Source organism: Schistocerca cancellata, chromosome 2, assembly GCF_023864275.1.
Source record: "Schistocerca cancellata isolate TAMUIC-IGC-003103 chromosome 2, iqSchCanc2.1, whole genome shotgun sequence".
NCBI lineage: Eukaryota > Metazoa > Arthropoda > Insecta > Orthoptera > Acrididae > Schistocerca > Schistocerca cancellata.
In genome coordinates this window covers 76980134-76997132 of record NC_064627.1, presented here as the reverse complement: position 1 = coordinate 76997132, position 16999 = coordinate 76980134, and the positions used below count along the sequence as shown (strand labels likewise).

The window sequence follows — 16999 nt, the reverse complement described above, 5'->3', positions numbered from 1 at the left end:
CACTGAGACACAAGATAACTTGACCGTCTTGAGCATCGGCGCATATGAGGTCGCCACGTCAGTCCAGTGGGATGCGCTGTATAGCGAGGAATAAATTGTAACTTGATATTTAGAGGGTGCTTTCTGATTATAATTTTTAAATTAGTTTTTTTTACGTAGAAAGGGTTTTAAGAATAAAATTTCCATTTGTTGAAATTTAATTTGTTTTCACCAGTTACCCACTGGCAACTACTTCCACGATCACATAGTGTGATTAAATGTGTTAATGTTCTTGATGAATCGTTAGTAAATGAAGTAAATTCTTTAAGAAAAGATTTTGAAAGTAAATCCACGGTTCAGGTACAACTGCATCGCCTAGGTTATTTTTACCTTCAAGTACAAAGAGCTTAATTAATTTTATGTTAGGCCTGGTGGTCTAGTGTTGAAGCATGTGCCTGGACCTAGGAGGTCGTGGTATCGAATCCCAGTTGGACCATGGAAATTTTCAGTCTGTCATTAAGCTAGCCTTCACCTCTCAACAACATGAGGAGTCCCCAGAAATGACACATGGCTTGGATTCCACATTAAATTGTAAGTCCCCACTCCCTAGTTGGATTTGTCTTAAAATTAATTGAAATAATATAAACTTATATTTGCTAAATACATTTTCAAATCAAACCATTTTGGTACATATTAAAATGTCCTAATAAAATTATACTTTATAATTGATTGTTGATGGCCTGATAATCATGCTTCATAATCAATGTAAGAATAATCACAAATTTTGTATTTTGCAACTTACCACCAGTTGAAGGAAGCAGGCAAAAGTTTATTGGAACTGTAGCAACCATAAGGATTCCCAGGGAGTAAAAAGGCAGTTCAAATCCTCCGATCTGAAAGAGGAATTTTGCAGATAAACAGGCAGAAGAGGCCAATAAAATTGCAATATATTGTACATTGCAATACTGTGACCATACACAGTGGCATGACCACTGAGGAGCTTTGAATTCACATATTTAAAACATAAGTTCCAAGAACCTCACACCAATCAATCATTCATCATGTTCCATAGCTCCCATCAAGAAGGAAAACTTTCACAGACATGGGATGAGACAAAGTCTTCTTCTTCTTCTTCTTCTTCTTCTTCTTCTTCTTCTTCTTCCTAGCACCTTTCCACTGGAGTGGGTATCTGCTTTCTGGGTCAATGCATACCTTTTTTTAAGGTCAAACACATCCTGTGAATTCAGGATCCTTGGTATTCAATCTGTGTTTATAGTCAAGGTACACATCAACATAACAGAAAATCAAACAATGGGAAGTCCAGGATAGAATAACAACAACATTAAAAGAATGGATTGTTTATCACCACACAGAGGAAACACTGAGTAAGAGATAGTCACAATGAAAGAGACTGCTAAACATTTAAGCTTTTGGACAAAAAAGTCCTTCTTTGGAAATAGAAAACACACATGCATGCTTTCACACAAGCACAACTCACACACGAATGGCCACTTCCCACTGTCTCCGGATGCTGAGGCCTGACTGCACCCCAAGAGAATATCTGTATGGAAGAAGAACTTTTTTGTCGAAAGACTTGAACATTTCGCAGTCTTTTTCATTGTGCCTGTCTGTGACTCAAGGCATAACCCAAAGAGGTGAGCAGTTATCTATCCTTTTGATATTGTTGTTAACATATACTGATCAACAACATTATGACCACTTACCAAACAGCTGGTATGTCCACCTTTGGCATGGATAACAGCAACAATGCATCATAGCACGTAAGTAATGAGGCCTTGGTAGGATGCTGGAGGGAGATGGCACCACACCTGCACACACAAGTCACTTAATTCCTTGACATTCCAGGGAACGTGGTGGTGAGCTCTGATACCACATTCAATCACATCCCAGATGTGTCTGATTATGTTCAGATCTGGCGAGTTGAGGGGCCAGCACATCAAGCAGAACTCACCACATTGTTCCTCAAAACACTCCATTACATTCCTGAGCTTGTGATATGGTGCATTCATTATCTTGTTGAAAAATACCATTGCCATTGGGAAACATGATAGTCATGAAGCAGTGTATGTTGTCAGCAAATGATGTACCATATTCCTTGGCTGTCATGGGGCCTTGTACGAACTCTACTGGACCCATGGATGCCCATGTGAATGTTCTCAAGAGCATAATGCAACTGCTGCCAGTTTGTCTCCATCCCGCAGTATAGGTGTCAAGGAGTTGTTCCCCTGGAAGACAATGGTTTTGGGTGTGATGAAGAAGGTATTGGAATTCATCAAACCATGCAATGCTCTGCCACTGTGCCAATGTACAGTGGCGATGGTCACATGCCCGTTTCAGTAGTAGTTACTGATGTCGTGGTGTTACCAATGGCACATGCATGGGTCATTAGCTGCAGAGGCCAATGGTTAGGAGCATTCAGTGCACTATGTGTTCATACATACTTGTACTTTACACAGCATTAAAGTCTGATGTTAATTCTGCCACAGTTTGCCACCTGTCCTGTTTCATCAGTCTGCCCAGCCTACAACGTCCGGCATCTGTAATGAGTGGTGGCTGCCCAACCCCCATGATATCTACATCTCTATCATATTTGGCAAGCCACTTAATGGTGGCGGTTCCACTCGCAAATAGTGTGTGGGAAGAATGACTGTCGATAAGCCCCTATATTGGCTCTAATTTCTCAAATTCTCTCCTCGTGGTCATTACATGAGACGTATGTTGGTAGAAGTGATATGTTGTCTGACTCTTCCCGGCAAGTGCTCTCTCAAAATTTGAATAGTAAATCTCTCCATGATATACAATGCCTTTCTTGTAATGTCTGCCAATTGAGTTTGTTGAGCATCTCCATAATGTTCTTGCACCAGCTAAATGATCTGGTGACAATACACCCCACTCTTCGTTGGACCTTCTCTATCTCCTCTATCAGTCCTACCTGGTAGGGACTTCAGATAGATGAACAGTACAAGAAACGGCCAAACGAGTGTCTTAGAAGCTACCTTCTTCATGGACACATTACATTTCCTTAATATTCTTCCTATGAATCTGAGTTGGCACCTGCTTTCCCCACTAATTGTTTTAAATGGTCATTCCACTTAAGGTTGCTCTGGATAGTTACTCCTAGATATTTCACAGTAGATACTGTTTCCAGGGGTTTGTCATCAATAGTGTAACTGTACTGTAGTAGATTTTTCTTCCTATCTATGCCCAATATGTTACTAGATAGGTTGAGGAGGGTGAAGGGTGGTGGGGAATGGGAACTGGCAGTTGGTAAGAAGGCAGCTAGAAAGAGGAGGTATTCAGACAGTTTTACCTTGCCTACATGCAATAGATATGATTAACTGTCAGAGTTGAGTGGAGAGGAGCCTCATGTAGCTGTAGATGTAGTCTTCAGCAACCAGGAGGCCTAGGTTAGTTGCAAAGTCTAGCAGAAAGAAGGAGGTTCTGCTGCTAGGTAGTTCCCATGGTAGAGGTGTGGGCCAGCAGTTGCAGGAAGTGTTGGGGAGTGAGTTCCAGGTCACCAGCATTGTGAAGCCTCAGGTGACTGACAGCATAGGGGAGTTATGTAAGAATTTTACAAAGGAGGATCAGGTAGTGATAGTGGATGGAGCAAGGAACAGTCTTGACAGGGACGGGGAATATGATGTAGGTGGTGACCTGGTTAAGATAGCTACTCAAACTGGTGGCACTAATGTGCATTTCGTGCAACTGTTTCAGCATCATGATCAGCCTCACCTTAATGCGGCTGTTAGGTGCGTTAATGTGGGGCTGGGGAGGGCACTGTGGCAGAGGGCATGGGTCACTTCTCAGTGGTCCCAGTTGGGTCTATCAGTAGATCAGGTTTCACTAGGCACGTCTTGCACCTCAATAGGTATGGAAAGGGGAGGCTGGCTACGCTTCTAGGTGACAGTGTAGTGGTGGTGGTGGTGGTAGTGGTGGTGGTGTCACTCATGGAAAAATTCCTGTAGTAATTGGTGTTAGAGCCGCACCTTTTTTAGACTGAAGTCAGCCAATAGGTACACCTGCTTAAAGGAAGTCCCTCTAACAAAGGGCTCACCTTCTGAGGATGTAATGTTTCCAAGTAGAGAAGGAATAAGCATATTTCATCAAAATATAAGAGATATTAGAGATAAAGTTAGTGAACTGGTTATAGATGTTGACTTTGAAATTATTGGTATATCAGAGCACCACTTAAATAATTTCACAATTCAGAAGCTTCCTTTACCAAGCTACAGATTAGCTGGCTGTTTCTCAAGGAGTTCCTTGCAGGGTGGGGGAATGGCTATGTACGTAAAAAACAGTATTCCATCTGAGTCCATAGACGTATCACGACACTGCACTGAACAGATATTTGAATGTTGTGCAACGGTAGTTGAATTTAGTGAAACTAAACTAATTTTTGTTGTTAATGTGTCCCCTAACTCCGACTTCAGAGCGTTTTTGCTCAAGCTAGAGACGGTTCTTAATTTACTTTGTAGGAAGTACCAGAGACTAGTAATATGTGGTGACTTCAACATAAATTTTGTATATGATGGTGCAAGAAAAAAGGATGTTGGTAGATCTCCTATATTCATATGATCTGATGCAGACTGTGTTTTTTCGAACTAGGGTGCAGGGGAACAGTAGCACAGCCGTAGACAATATTTTTATTCATTCTTCATTACTAGATGGGCATTCTGTTAGTAAAAACATGAATGGACTTTCAGACCACGATGCACAAATTTTAACACTAATAGGCTTTTGTACACAAACCAATGTCATATTTAATTAAAAGTTATGTCGGGAAGTTAATCCAACAGCAATAGAGAGTTTTATAAACCTTGTCAAGGAACAAGAGTGGCAGGATGTTTATAGTGCCAATAACATAGATGGTAAATACAATGCTTTCCTCGACACATTTCTCATGCTCTTTGAGAGTTGCTTTCCATTAGAACATTCTAAATGGGGTACTAGCAGTAATGGGCAGCCTGGGTGGCTGACTACTGGGATAAGGATATCATCTAGAACAAAGCGGGAATTATATCAAAATGTTAGAAGTAGTCATAATCAAGCTACAGTAGCCCATTACAAACAGTATTGTAAGGTGCTTAAAAATGTTATTAGAAAGGCAAAGGGTATGCGGTACGCAAATAGAATAGCTAATTCACAGGATAAAATTAAAACCATATGGTCAGTTGTGAAGCATATGTCTGGTGAGCAGCACAAGGTGGACGATATAAAGTCAGTTCACAATAAAAATATTTCTGTTAATGATAAATCAGATATATCCACAGTATAATAATCATTTTCTGAGCATTGCTGGTGAATTAAATAAAAATTTTGTTTCTACAGGAAATCATATAACTTTCTTGGCAAATGCCTTTCCGAGATTGGTGTCTGAAATACTCCTCTGTGATACAGACAAGAGGGAGATTGAATCAATAATTAAATCATTGAAGACTAAGGACTCTCATGGTTATGATGGAGTGATTAGCAGAATATTAAAGTACTGTACTGCACATGTTAACCCTGTATTTAGCCATATTTGTAATTTTTCCTTTAGGAATGGTCAGTTTCCTGAGCGATTGAAGTACTCAGTAGTAAAGCCCCTTTATAAAAAGGGACAAAGGGATAATGTAGATAATTTTAGACCTATTTCTATGCCATCAGTGTTTGGTAAAGTTATTGAAAAGGCTGTGTATGTAAGGATAATTGATCATTTCATATCACACGATTTGCTATCAAATGTACAGTTCGGCTTTAGAAGTCATTTAACAACTGAAAATGCTATATTCTCTTTGTGGTGTCACCACCAGACACCACACTTGCTAGGTGGTAGCTTTAAATCAGCCGCGGTCCATTAGTACATGTCGGACCCGCGTGTCGCCACTGTCAGTAATTGCAGACCGAGCGCCACCACACGGCAGGTCTTGAGAGACGTACTAGGACTCGCCCCAGTTGTACGGACGACTTTGCTAGCGACTACACTGACGAAGCCTTTCTCTCATTTGCCGAGAGACAGTTAGAATAGCCTTCAGCTAAGTCCATGGCTACGACCTAGCAAGGCGCCATTAACCATATCTAGAGAGAGTCTCACTTGTATCATCAAGAATGCTGTATACAAATGATGGATTAAAGTTAAGTATTCCAGCAGCTACGTACTTTTCTTTATAGCATTCATTACGTATCCTGTTTCAGACCTAAGCAAGCCTGCGTGAATTAAACGCGTGCCTTTCGGTTACCCGTCACTGCGGACTGGCTGTCTTGTCAGTCCGCAACACTCTTTGCTCTGTGAGGTACTGAAAGGGCTAAACAAAAGGTTTCGAATGCTAGGCATATTTTTTGATCTAACTAAGGCATTTGACTGTATTGATCACAAAATATTGCTCCAGAAGTTGGACCATTAAGGAATACAGGAAGTAGCTCACAACTGGTTCACCTTTTATTTTAGGAACAGGCAGCAAAAGGTCATTATTCACAATGCTGATAATGGCTGTGACGTTGGGTCTGAGTGGAGTACTGTCAAATGGGGAGGTGCCTCAGGGATCAGTGTTGGGGCTGATGACACTGGCTTGGTAGTAAAGGATGTTGTGTGCAACGCTGACTCTGTTTCAAATAGTGCAGTACATGACCTCAGTTCATGGCTTGTGGAAAATTAAATCACAGTAAGACTCAGTTTTTACAGTTTCTAACACACAATTCAACAAAACCTGATGTTTTAATTTTACAGAATGGGCATATGATTAGTGAAACTGAACAGTTCAAATTTCTAGGTGTTCAGATAGATAGTAAGCTGTTGTGGAAAGCCCACAATCAGGATCTTGTTCAAAAACTTAATATTGCCATTTTTACTATTCAAATGGTATCAGAAGTGAGTGACCATTCAACATGAAAATTAGTCTACTTTGCTTATTTTCATTTACTTATGTCGTATGGTATTATATTGTGGGGTAACTCGACCCATTGTAAAAGTATATTTTTGGCTCAGAAACGGGCAGTTCAGGCAATAAGTGGTGCGAGTTCATGAACATCTTGTCGACCTCTGTTCACGAGTCTGGGTATTTTGACATTGGCCTCTTAATATGTATATTCCGTATTGTTGTTTCTCGTAACCAATATTAGTTTATTACCAAGAATAAGCAGCTTTCACTCGGTTAATACCCGGCAGAAGTCAACCTGCATTTGGATCGGACTTCCTTAACTCTTGTACGAAAAGGTGTGCTGTATACTGTTGCATCCATTTTCAATAAGCTGCCACTTGAATTCAAAAATCTTAGCAGTAATCCATGCACTTTCAAATAGAAACTGAAGAGTTTCCTCATGTGTCACTCCTTCTATTCTGTCAAGGAGTTCCTTATTGTATTGCTGATAGCATTTACTTAAACTTATGGACTGACTCTTTTCAGGTTCATGAACATTTATTTTTATCTGTTATTACTTTTATGTTGTAATTTCATGTACTGACACATTCCATGACCTTGGAGATTTGCTCCTCAATTTGGTCCTACGGAACTTGGTGAGTAAATAAAAAAAATAAAAATTTATTTACATGCAGGGTCAACTGCCAAAGCCTGCACCATTTATCAGTTCTCTAGAGGTCATTCTGCAAACTATTACTATCTTCTGGCATTGCCACTTTGTTATAGACTATCGCATCATCTGTGAACAGCCTTAAAGGGCATCTGACGCTTCCTACTAGAACATTTATATAAATGGTAACTGTCCTATCACAATTCCTTGGGGTACTACAGAAATTACCTTTACATCTGCTGATTTTGTTCCATTAAGAGCAATGTGGTGAGTTCTATCTGCAAGGAAGTCTTGAATCTGGCTGTAACTCTGCTAACCACTTAGTCTACACAGTAAAATACACAGGTGTCATTTACTTCTTTACAGGAGCACACAGAGAAAAATTAAGTTACTGTTTATCAGACAACTGCTGCTGCGGCTACTGGTGTTCTTGCATCTGCTCAGCTCAGCATCTGCCAGTACACACTGGACGTGGTTGACCATATGTTGAAGAAACTCACCACAGCACTCCTCAAACACCTGACATGTCTTGCAGTTTCAAAAATGCTTGTGTTGAGCCTCTGGGCCATCACAATCTGATCTCAGCCAAACTGAGTTACTTCGCTTGTCTTCCCCATTCTACAGATGGGCAGCATGCTCTCTGATACTACATGCACTGTACTTGTGTCTGACTAGCAGCCATTCACCACCAGGTGATACTACAATCGCCCAGATGGGTTTATTTCGATAGTAGGTAGGTGGTCATAATGTTCTGACTGATCAGTGTATGACAAAGACATCATAGAAACTTATCTTGTATACTGTATTGACAATAAACTATCACTGTATTGTTTAATGCTATTCACACTTTTGCCATCTAAAATTAATAGAGTAAATTAGAAAAAAGTAGCTGGGTTTAAAGAAGCTCCTATTAGTGGCTTCATATTTACTTTCGAATATCTTAACATCAGTGTTCATAACTCTCTTCCGTACACATTTCAAAAGGCCAAATCTCCATGAATATTATTTCTGTGCCTTGTATTGTGACTGTATACATCACAGTTCAGTTGAAACAGGTTTTTACTATCAGCAACAAAAAAATATTTAAGGAGTAAATGTATTGGGAAATCAGTGTAAGAATCCCAAGGTCCTTCGAAATGCTTTTGCAAGATATATGGTTACATACTTCACACAATATTCTTAGTGTTCACTTCCACTGAATAAACATTTTATTTACTTTAGGTGAACTGATGTCAAAGATAATTCCATAAGATAACAGGATCTAAAAACATGCAGAATGAACCAACACATTTAGCATAGGTCAACACAATGAGAGATGCCTGCAAGGGGGTAACACAATTAACTTAGATTTTTGATAGGTTTATTCATGTGTGGATTTCATGTAATTTTACACACTGTGCTTCACTCAGTTTGTGGCCACCAATGTCTACCTCCGGTGGAGAAAAGCCATTGTCACTTGTTCAAAACAGCATAATATGAGCCTTTGTGAGACTCCATAAATATTTCATTCCAGTTCAGCAACTAATTTGACATTCCACATTCTTCTTGGGCACCGCCTTGTACTACAGTATCTCAGAATATGTCTTTGCTTTTGTTTGGCAAAAGACTGCATTCTATCAGAAGGTTAGCAACCACACAACAGACTGGTTGAAATCTATGTTCTCTCTCTCTCTCTCTCTCTCTCTCTTGGTACCATTGTAGAAATGTGTCCTATTAAATTGTTGTCCACAGCGAACAGTTCCTAAAACAGCGGTGGCCTGAGAGTGAATCTCATCTTCAAGACCTCCACCGCACATGGTGATCTTCATTGCACTCCTGCATGTTTACCAGTAACATCCACACACTTTCCAACAGGGCATTGTCCCAGTTTTTTCTTATCTCTTAGAATCCAGCATAGAACTTACTTGGTCAATTTCCCACCCATTCTCCTCGCTACACGTCCTACACACCTCCAATTCACTTTGTTAGATTACATTTACGTACTCCCTGAGGCACTTATTTGTTTACTTGTTTTTCCTAATAATTCCCAACAAGCACATCTCCTTTCTTCAATGGACAACTCTCAGTTTTTGAGTGGCTTTTGCATCAGAAGCCCATGTATTATTCTGATAATTCAAAACTGATTATAGACACTGGCTGCAAAGTTTTCATATTAAGACAATCTGGAAGTTCAGTTTGGAAAACCCTATTTAGTTTACCAAAATTTTCCAGGTCACATTTATTCTTCTGATTATTTCTTTTGTCACCCATCCAGTTGTTGCCTGAAGCTGCCGTAACCAAAACCCACCAACTTTTTCTAAGACTTCATTGTTAATTTTTACTGTTTTCTTTTCAATGTACGTATTATTAATTATTTCAGTGTTATCATAATTGATTTCAGACTACTTTCAAGCTTGTCCTATTAAGCTTTACATACACTTCGTATACCCTGAAAAACAAACAGAAAATTATCATCAGCAAAATGAAGGTGGATCAGAGGTTGGACAAAAATATGGAAACACCATGAGAGATGCACACTTGCACTTGAATGCAGTTGTTCCCCAAGCTTGCAGGTTGTGCTACTGTGTTTGACCATGAACGCCCTCTGTGCAATGTCCAGTGTCAGTCTGTGTAGCTGTGAGTGCATTATGTCGGAGCAAGTGAATTTGAATATGGGTAGATTCTTGGTGCTCATATGATGAATGCTTCCATAAACGAGGTAGCCAAAGTGTCTGGTATTTTATGAGACATGTAACAGAGATTTATACCACATACAGGAAAACTGGAAGTATGTCACCTGCTAAGTCATGATGTGGAAAAAACTGTGTTGGGTGATCATCAATCACTGGAGAGTACTGTGAGTAAAGATAAGAGGACAACAGCTGTAAAAGTCACTGCAGAACTGAATGTCACACTTGCATGACTGTCACCACCAAAACAACACAAAGGGAGCCCCAGAAACAAGAAATTGGAGGGTGAGCTTGAATTCCAAAATGACTCATAACTGATGGAAACCCTTGAAACATGGAAACATGATGCCAAAGCCATAAAACCTGTGCTATAGAGCAATAGAAGAATTTGATTTGGTCAGATGAGTCTTGTCTTACACTGTTTCCAAGTTTATATCCAAAGAGTGAAACATGGCAGGTGTTCAGTGATAATTTGGGCAGCTGTTATCATGGTATTCTACTGTGTTCGAAGAGGACAAGGCCCCTATTCACATAATCCAGGTTGAGTTTTGTGAGCACATCCCCTTGCCACTACAGTCACCCAATCTCAGTATTTATTGAGCCTTTGTGATCTACTTTGAAGAGAAGGGTGCATGATCACTATGCACGCTATCATTGTTACCTGAACTTTTTCCAGAAGAATGGTGTAAGATTCCTTGGAAACCCATACAGTGCCTGTATTTACTCATTTTGACATGAATGGAAGCTGTTTTCAATACCAACCAGTTTTCTACACTGTATTAGGCATGGTAACGTGTTGCATTTTTGGTGTTTCCTTATTTTTTCGTGACTGCCAAATGTTCCATAAATATGTATTCCTTCTTTGTCTGTCTGGATTTTATGATTTAAATCTATCTTTAGGGATACTGAGAAATGTTTTGGTGATATGGAATATCCCAGCTACTTTTGTACCTGCACCATGCTATGTAAAATTTCACTCATTAGTAACATGAGCCTTAGAAACTGAATTCCTAACATTACTTTTTTAACCATCCTGCCAGACAAACAAATGGAAGATATGCGCATATTAATATGTGTAATATCAACCATGTACATGCGCTGGTAAAACTGCTGATATTGCAGGCCAATCATGTGGTCTTCCATAATGGCTAATATATGGCCACCCAGCAGTATGCTGTCTCTCAGTTACTGTTAGCTGACTTTGCCTCCACAAGTGAAATTGTGACTGCTAATGCTGTTTACCAGGACTGATTCATACTTATGTGACATAGCACATTCGTGTTGAGAAAAAACAGAACACCCTGAATGACTAGAGATATGACATTCACACAGGATACGTACATTAGCGTTGCTATAATCTGAAGGTAATAGATCAGTGTGACTTGAGCAGATGTGCAGGATGCCTCACAGATGTATGCACAAATCACACCGTCAAATGAGTGACTTTGAAAGAGGGCGCTTTATTGGCATGAGAGAATGTGATGCACCAATCTGGGAAACTGCTACTCATGTGGGATGAAATATTTCAAAATATTGCAAAATGGTTCACGGTAGGCCGTAGAGCACATTGGGATGTGTTAGGTCACAAGACAGACTGGGCGCCCGAGGAGATTGACACCTTATCTGAATGACACTGCAGGACAATCAGCATCTTCCTCAGCTCTAGTGGAACAGTGGAACACATGGCACACTATCAGGGATGACAGTCCTTTGCCTTTTATTATGGCACTGGTTATGTGCGCGTCATCCATTTCTCTGCCTACCTTCGACAAATGTGCAGAAACATGCTAGATGGCAATGGTGTATGAAACAACTTCACTGAGTACAGCCACAAACCATAGTTGGTGCATGTCCAGGACACTGTGACCAGTGTTACCTATGTGAATGACGTCCTATGACCAGTAGCCATACCCTTTCTACACAACACCCCCGACACCATTTTTCAACAAGACTATGCATGACCACATGTTGCTGCACAAACATGTGCCTCCTTGGTGTCATCAGCTGTTAGCCTTTTGCCCTGGTCTGCCACATCACCAGACTTGTTGCCAATCAAAAATGTGTGGGATATGGCGAAAAGACAGGTGCAGTGCTGTGATCCAATGCCAACCACCAAAGATGAACTTGGGAACCAGGTAAATGCAGCATGGATAGCTATACCACATGACACCATTTGTGGCTTATCACACCAATGCCATCACACATAGAACAAGTTATCAGTGCCCATGGCATACCCTGTGCCTAGCTGGCATCAGGACACATGCTACACCAAGGTGACCGAAATGCTAATCGTTTGTGCAGGACACACCAATTTACATGTCCTGTGAATATGAACATCCTATCTCTAGTCATTCAAGGTGTTCTGTTTTTTCTTGTATACATTCCTTAATATCAGACTTCTAATATGTATGCATAGTGAATTATTAGTACTTGGACTTACATCAGATTCAAGTAGGAACTACTGCATATTTATTTCTATCTGGCTTACATTACTTTCCATCAAGATTTGTTATTATTGGTTCCATGAACTAACAGATAATTTTATTCTGTTGTTACGGAAGTTAATTATGTTCAATAAACGTTGTTGGTCTTAAGTGAGCGTTAAAGCGATGATGATGTCCCAGTTTTGCTTCACCATGCCCTAGAACAGATGCAAAATTTCTGGAGCTTTGGCTGCAACAACTAAACCAGAATCACGAAGATTGGGAAGTCTGTCAAAAAACTATCACAATGCCCTTTCAGGCATTTAATATTATGTGTACAGATTACTAACAAGCCTTTTTGCTGTCCATGAATCTACAGTCATATTCCTTCAATCAAAAGTTAGATCCATTGTCCAGTCCATCTTTCTTGCCATTGTATGGCATGTTCTTGTTATTAGCTGATCATTTTTCCAACAAAATACATGTCATAATGACAAGGTTAGAACAGTTACAACACTGTTAGTCGGACACATCACATTACACATCTTGGATTACTGATTTGCAGGCATTGAATCAAAAATGTAAATTCACATGGGAGGTTGGTAAGTTGTACACAGAAAGTTTATCTAGTAAATGATACAGTGATTCACTTAGTCCCGATGAGGACATCCACATACAAGATTAAAAACAGTCTGATCCCACCCTGAATGCAGTGCTTCAAATTCTACGTTTGGATCTATATTACAAGAGCATTTTAACTGTCACATGGGACAATTTTTGAGCAGACATTGACTTTTCACACATGGCCCAGAGGCATAGTGATGCAGTGCAGCAAATTGCCAACACAGGTTCTACAGTGGTAAACAAATTCCACTCAGCAATGGCCACCTAAACACATTCTCAGCAGTCCTGGGCTAGTACCAGGCATTATTTGCAATGAAACTCATTGTTTCAAATTTACCTGGATCATTTTCCAATGCTTTCCACATAGGAATGTCCACATTGTGAAAACAAGTATTATAATTGTTTAGGTAGAGTTCACACTGCATTAGCATGCTGTAGCAGTCCCAGTCTTACAAAATAACAAAATTTCAGGCAGAGATCATGTGCTGGTACAATATAAAATTTTCTTACATACAACAGTGCTAAACATTCAGGTGGTTTACCTTTTTGATATTAGTGCATCAATCTCCGTTACGAGGAGCGCTTTTTAAGTAAGTACCATTTTGAAATTAAAAAAGACATGCTAAGATATCTCAATAATTTTATTTTCACATGAAAGCCTGTATCTTAATCTACTTTTCTACATAATTTCCATCAATATTGAAGCACTTGTCATAACGTTGTATCAGTTTTTGAATATCCTCCTCATAGAAGTCTGCTGCCTGACTTGTTAACCACTGCATCACCACTGTTTTGATTTCGTCATCATCTTGAAGATGCTGACTGCCCAGGTGTTCCTTCAACTGCAGAAACAGATGGTAGTCAGTGGGCGCAAGATTGGGGCTGTACGAAGGATGATCTAGAGTTTCCCATCGAAAAGATGTGATGGGATCTTTGGTCTGATTCGCCACATGCAGACGGGCATTGTCTTGCAGCAAAACGATGCCCTTGCTCAACTTCCAAAGACTATTGCTTTGATTCTGGTGTGACGTAGGCCACCCATGTTTCATCACCAGTAACAATTTGGCTTAAGAAATAATCACCGTCATTGTGGTACTGCTCAAGGAAAGTCAATGCACTGCCTAAATGTTTGGTTTTGTGCACACCCGTCAACATTTTCGGTACCCGACGTGCGCACAATTTTCGGTAATTCAAGTGCTCGGTCACAATGCCATACAAAACACTATGAGAAACATTAGAAAATTCATCCCACAAGGAGTAAATTGTATAGCATCTGTTTTCTCTCACCTTATTGTCCACTTCCTGCACCAAACTTTCATTAACGACCAAAGGACGCCCACTCCATTGTTCATCATGCACATTTGTGTGGCGATCTTTAAATGCTCTCACTCACTTTCTTACCATTCCATCACTCATAATGTTTTCTCCATAAACTGCACAGATCTCATGATGAATACTGATTGCTTTTAGGCCTTTAGCACTAAGAAATCTTATAACAGCCCATACTTCACAGTCGACAGGACTCACGATTATCGGAGGCATCTTAAACACTCAGTACACAATGTAAACAAGGAAGAATCAGACTGTAATGTCATCAGTGTGTAGATTAAGGTACAGGCTTTCATCTAAAAATAAAATTATTGAGATATCTTAGCACATATTTTTTTTTTATTTCAAAATGATACTTACTTAAAAAACACGCCTCGTTGTTGGGTTGTTTTGGGGAAGGAGACCAGACAGCGAGGTCATCGGTCTCATCGGATTAAGGAAGGATGGGGAAGGAAGACGGCCGTGCCCTTTCAGAGGAACCATCCCGGCATTTGCCTGGAGTGATTTAGGGAAATCACGGAAAACCTAAATCAGGATGGCCGGACGCGGGATTGAACCGTCGTCCTCCCGAATGCGAGTCCAATGTCTAACCACTGCGCCACCTCGCTCGGTAACACGCCTCGTATTAACCAGTCTACATAGTGTGGGTGCTCTCTTGCTCAGTGAAATGATTTCAGTGTTGTGGGCAAATGGCCACTGTGCAGAGTTGCTCTTAGGTCATGTGAGACCTAACAGGTGTCTCAAACACTGTCATTTTTAGTTATAACTAATAGAACATTAGTCAAGAACATATTTGGCATCAACTCATAACTTCAGATGTTTTGTACATCATGAAATGCATTCCATCAATTTGTCAGTACCATGTGAAGCCATTCACTTTGCATGCAATTCATGTCACTGTTTGAACTGTGTGTGGTGGGTGAATGCAGTTGACTTTAAGGCCCACACTTCCTGAAAGCACAATGCAAGCCCGATATTTTGCAAAGCATGAACGATTCCATTGGCTAAAGATGAGGGTAAGATTGAACTAGACATACAGACAACAACAGGACCTTGTCCCAGCTCGGACATAATAGCTAGAATAAAGCCACTGCTTGCAGTACTGAAGACTGCTACAACCACAAGTTTCCACGTGGAGCTCTTGTGAAATGAAGCACCAAGGAAATTCATGTTCCCACCAAGTTCAGCCTATCAGCTAATAAACTGGAGTAATTTATAATAATGATTAAAATTAGTACCTTATAATGCACAGCATGTAACAGACATTTCTTTATATTTTTAATCCATGGAGAAGGATGGAAAGGTAACATAAAAATTCAATTACATCATTGAGTCTTTCAATATTTGATATCATTCAAAACAGAATTTTCATGAAAAAAAAAATGTTTATGTGGCACAGCTAATGAACTTACAGAGTATAAAAGTCCACCAACTGCTGGCCCTATGCTCATCCCCATCCCAACAAATGTCTCCAGGATGCCCTGAAACAGAAATAAGCACATATGTTTATACTACAGGTATCTTGCCAGTGGTTAGAACACATTATAGTGTGGAAAACAGACTCCTGTTATTTCATCTAACATAAAGCTAAGGTACATATTTAAGATGGTATACTATTATACAAACATCTTTTAATGTTGTCATTACACATTTCGTGTGATTGTGTATTAACAGTGTCAACTGCAAGTGAAATATTGCCTGGTCTGATAAAATATGGAAATGAAAGATGGCATCAGGAAACACTATGAAAAATCTATAAAGCAAGCTAAGCATAAAATCTGAAAAAAGGTTAAGGAGCTGCAGATGATATACAGGAAACAATTAATAGCAGTTGATAACAACACATATGTAACAGAGAGAAGTAGTAGTTCAGTAAATCTGCAAGTTTTACCCTAGTATACATAAAAAATCGAAAGAAATGAAGGAACTACCAGCAATAGCAGATGACCCTGACATACCAGCAGTTCCAGTCAAAGTACGAAATGTCAGTGAATAGGAGGTCATGGTGACTCCATAGTTGAGATACAGAAATGGTTCAAATGGCTCTAGGCACTATGGGACTTAACATCTGAGGTCTGATATCAGTCCCCTAGACTTAGAACTTATTAAACCTAACTAATCTAAGGACATCACACAACAGCCATGCCCGAGGCAGGATTCAAACCTGAGACCATAGCATCAGCTTGGTTCTGGACTGAAGCACCTAGAACCGCTTGGCCACAGTTGCCGGCGAGGCACTAAAACTTAAAGGGTTTTACATGATCAATGTTTACAGGCTTAAACTGGATGGCATGGACAAGGTCATTCAGTTTGAAATAACTTATTATGTTTCAGCTCAGAATATATTCTAGGATTCTGCAATGAATGCCAGTGAGAGAGGATTGTAGTTTTTTGAGTCACTTATACTACCCTTCTTGTAGGTGGGTGTGATCTGTGCCTTTTTCCAAC

At 39.9% G+C, this 16999-nt stretch overlaps 1 protein-coding gene across 1 annotated transcript in view; it reads right to left on the bottom strand.

Annotated features, from left to right (window-relative positions):
• Positions 1 to 16999, bottom strand: part of LOC126150978 (MFS-type transporter SLC18B1-like) — a 306251-nt gene that overhangs the window by 117457 nt on the left and 171795 nt on the right. Inside the window, exons 5-6 of the mRNA XM_049915911.1 lie at positions 15964 to 16032; positions 782 to 872 (exon numbers count right to left, since the gene is read on the bottom strand). Coding sequence (XP_049771868.1) covers positions 782 to 872; positions 15964 to 16032 — 160 coding nt within the window. The remainder of the gene's footprint in view (positions 1 to 781; positions 873 to 15963; positions 16033 to 16999) is intronic.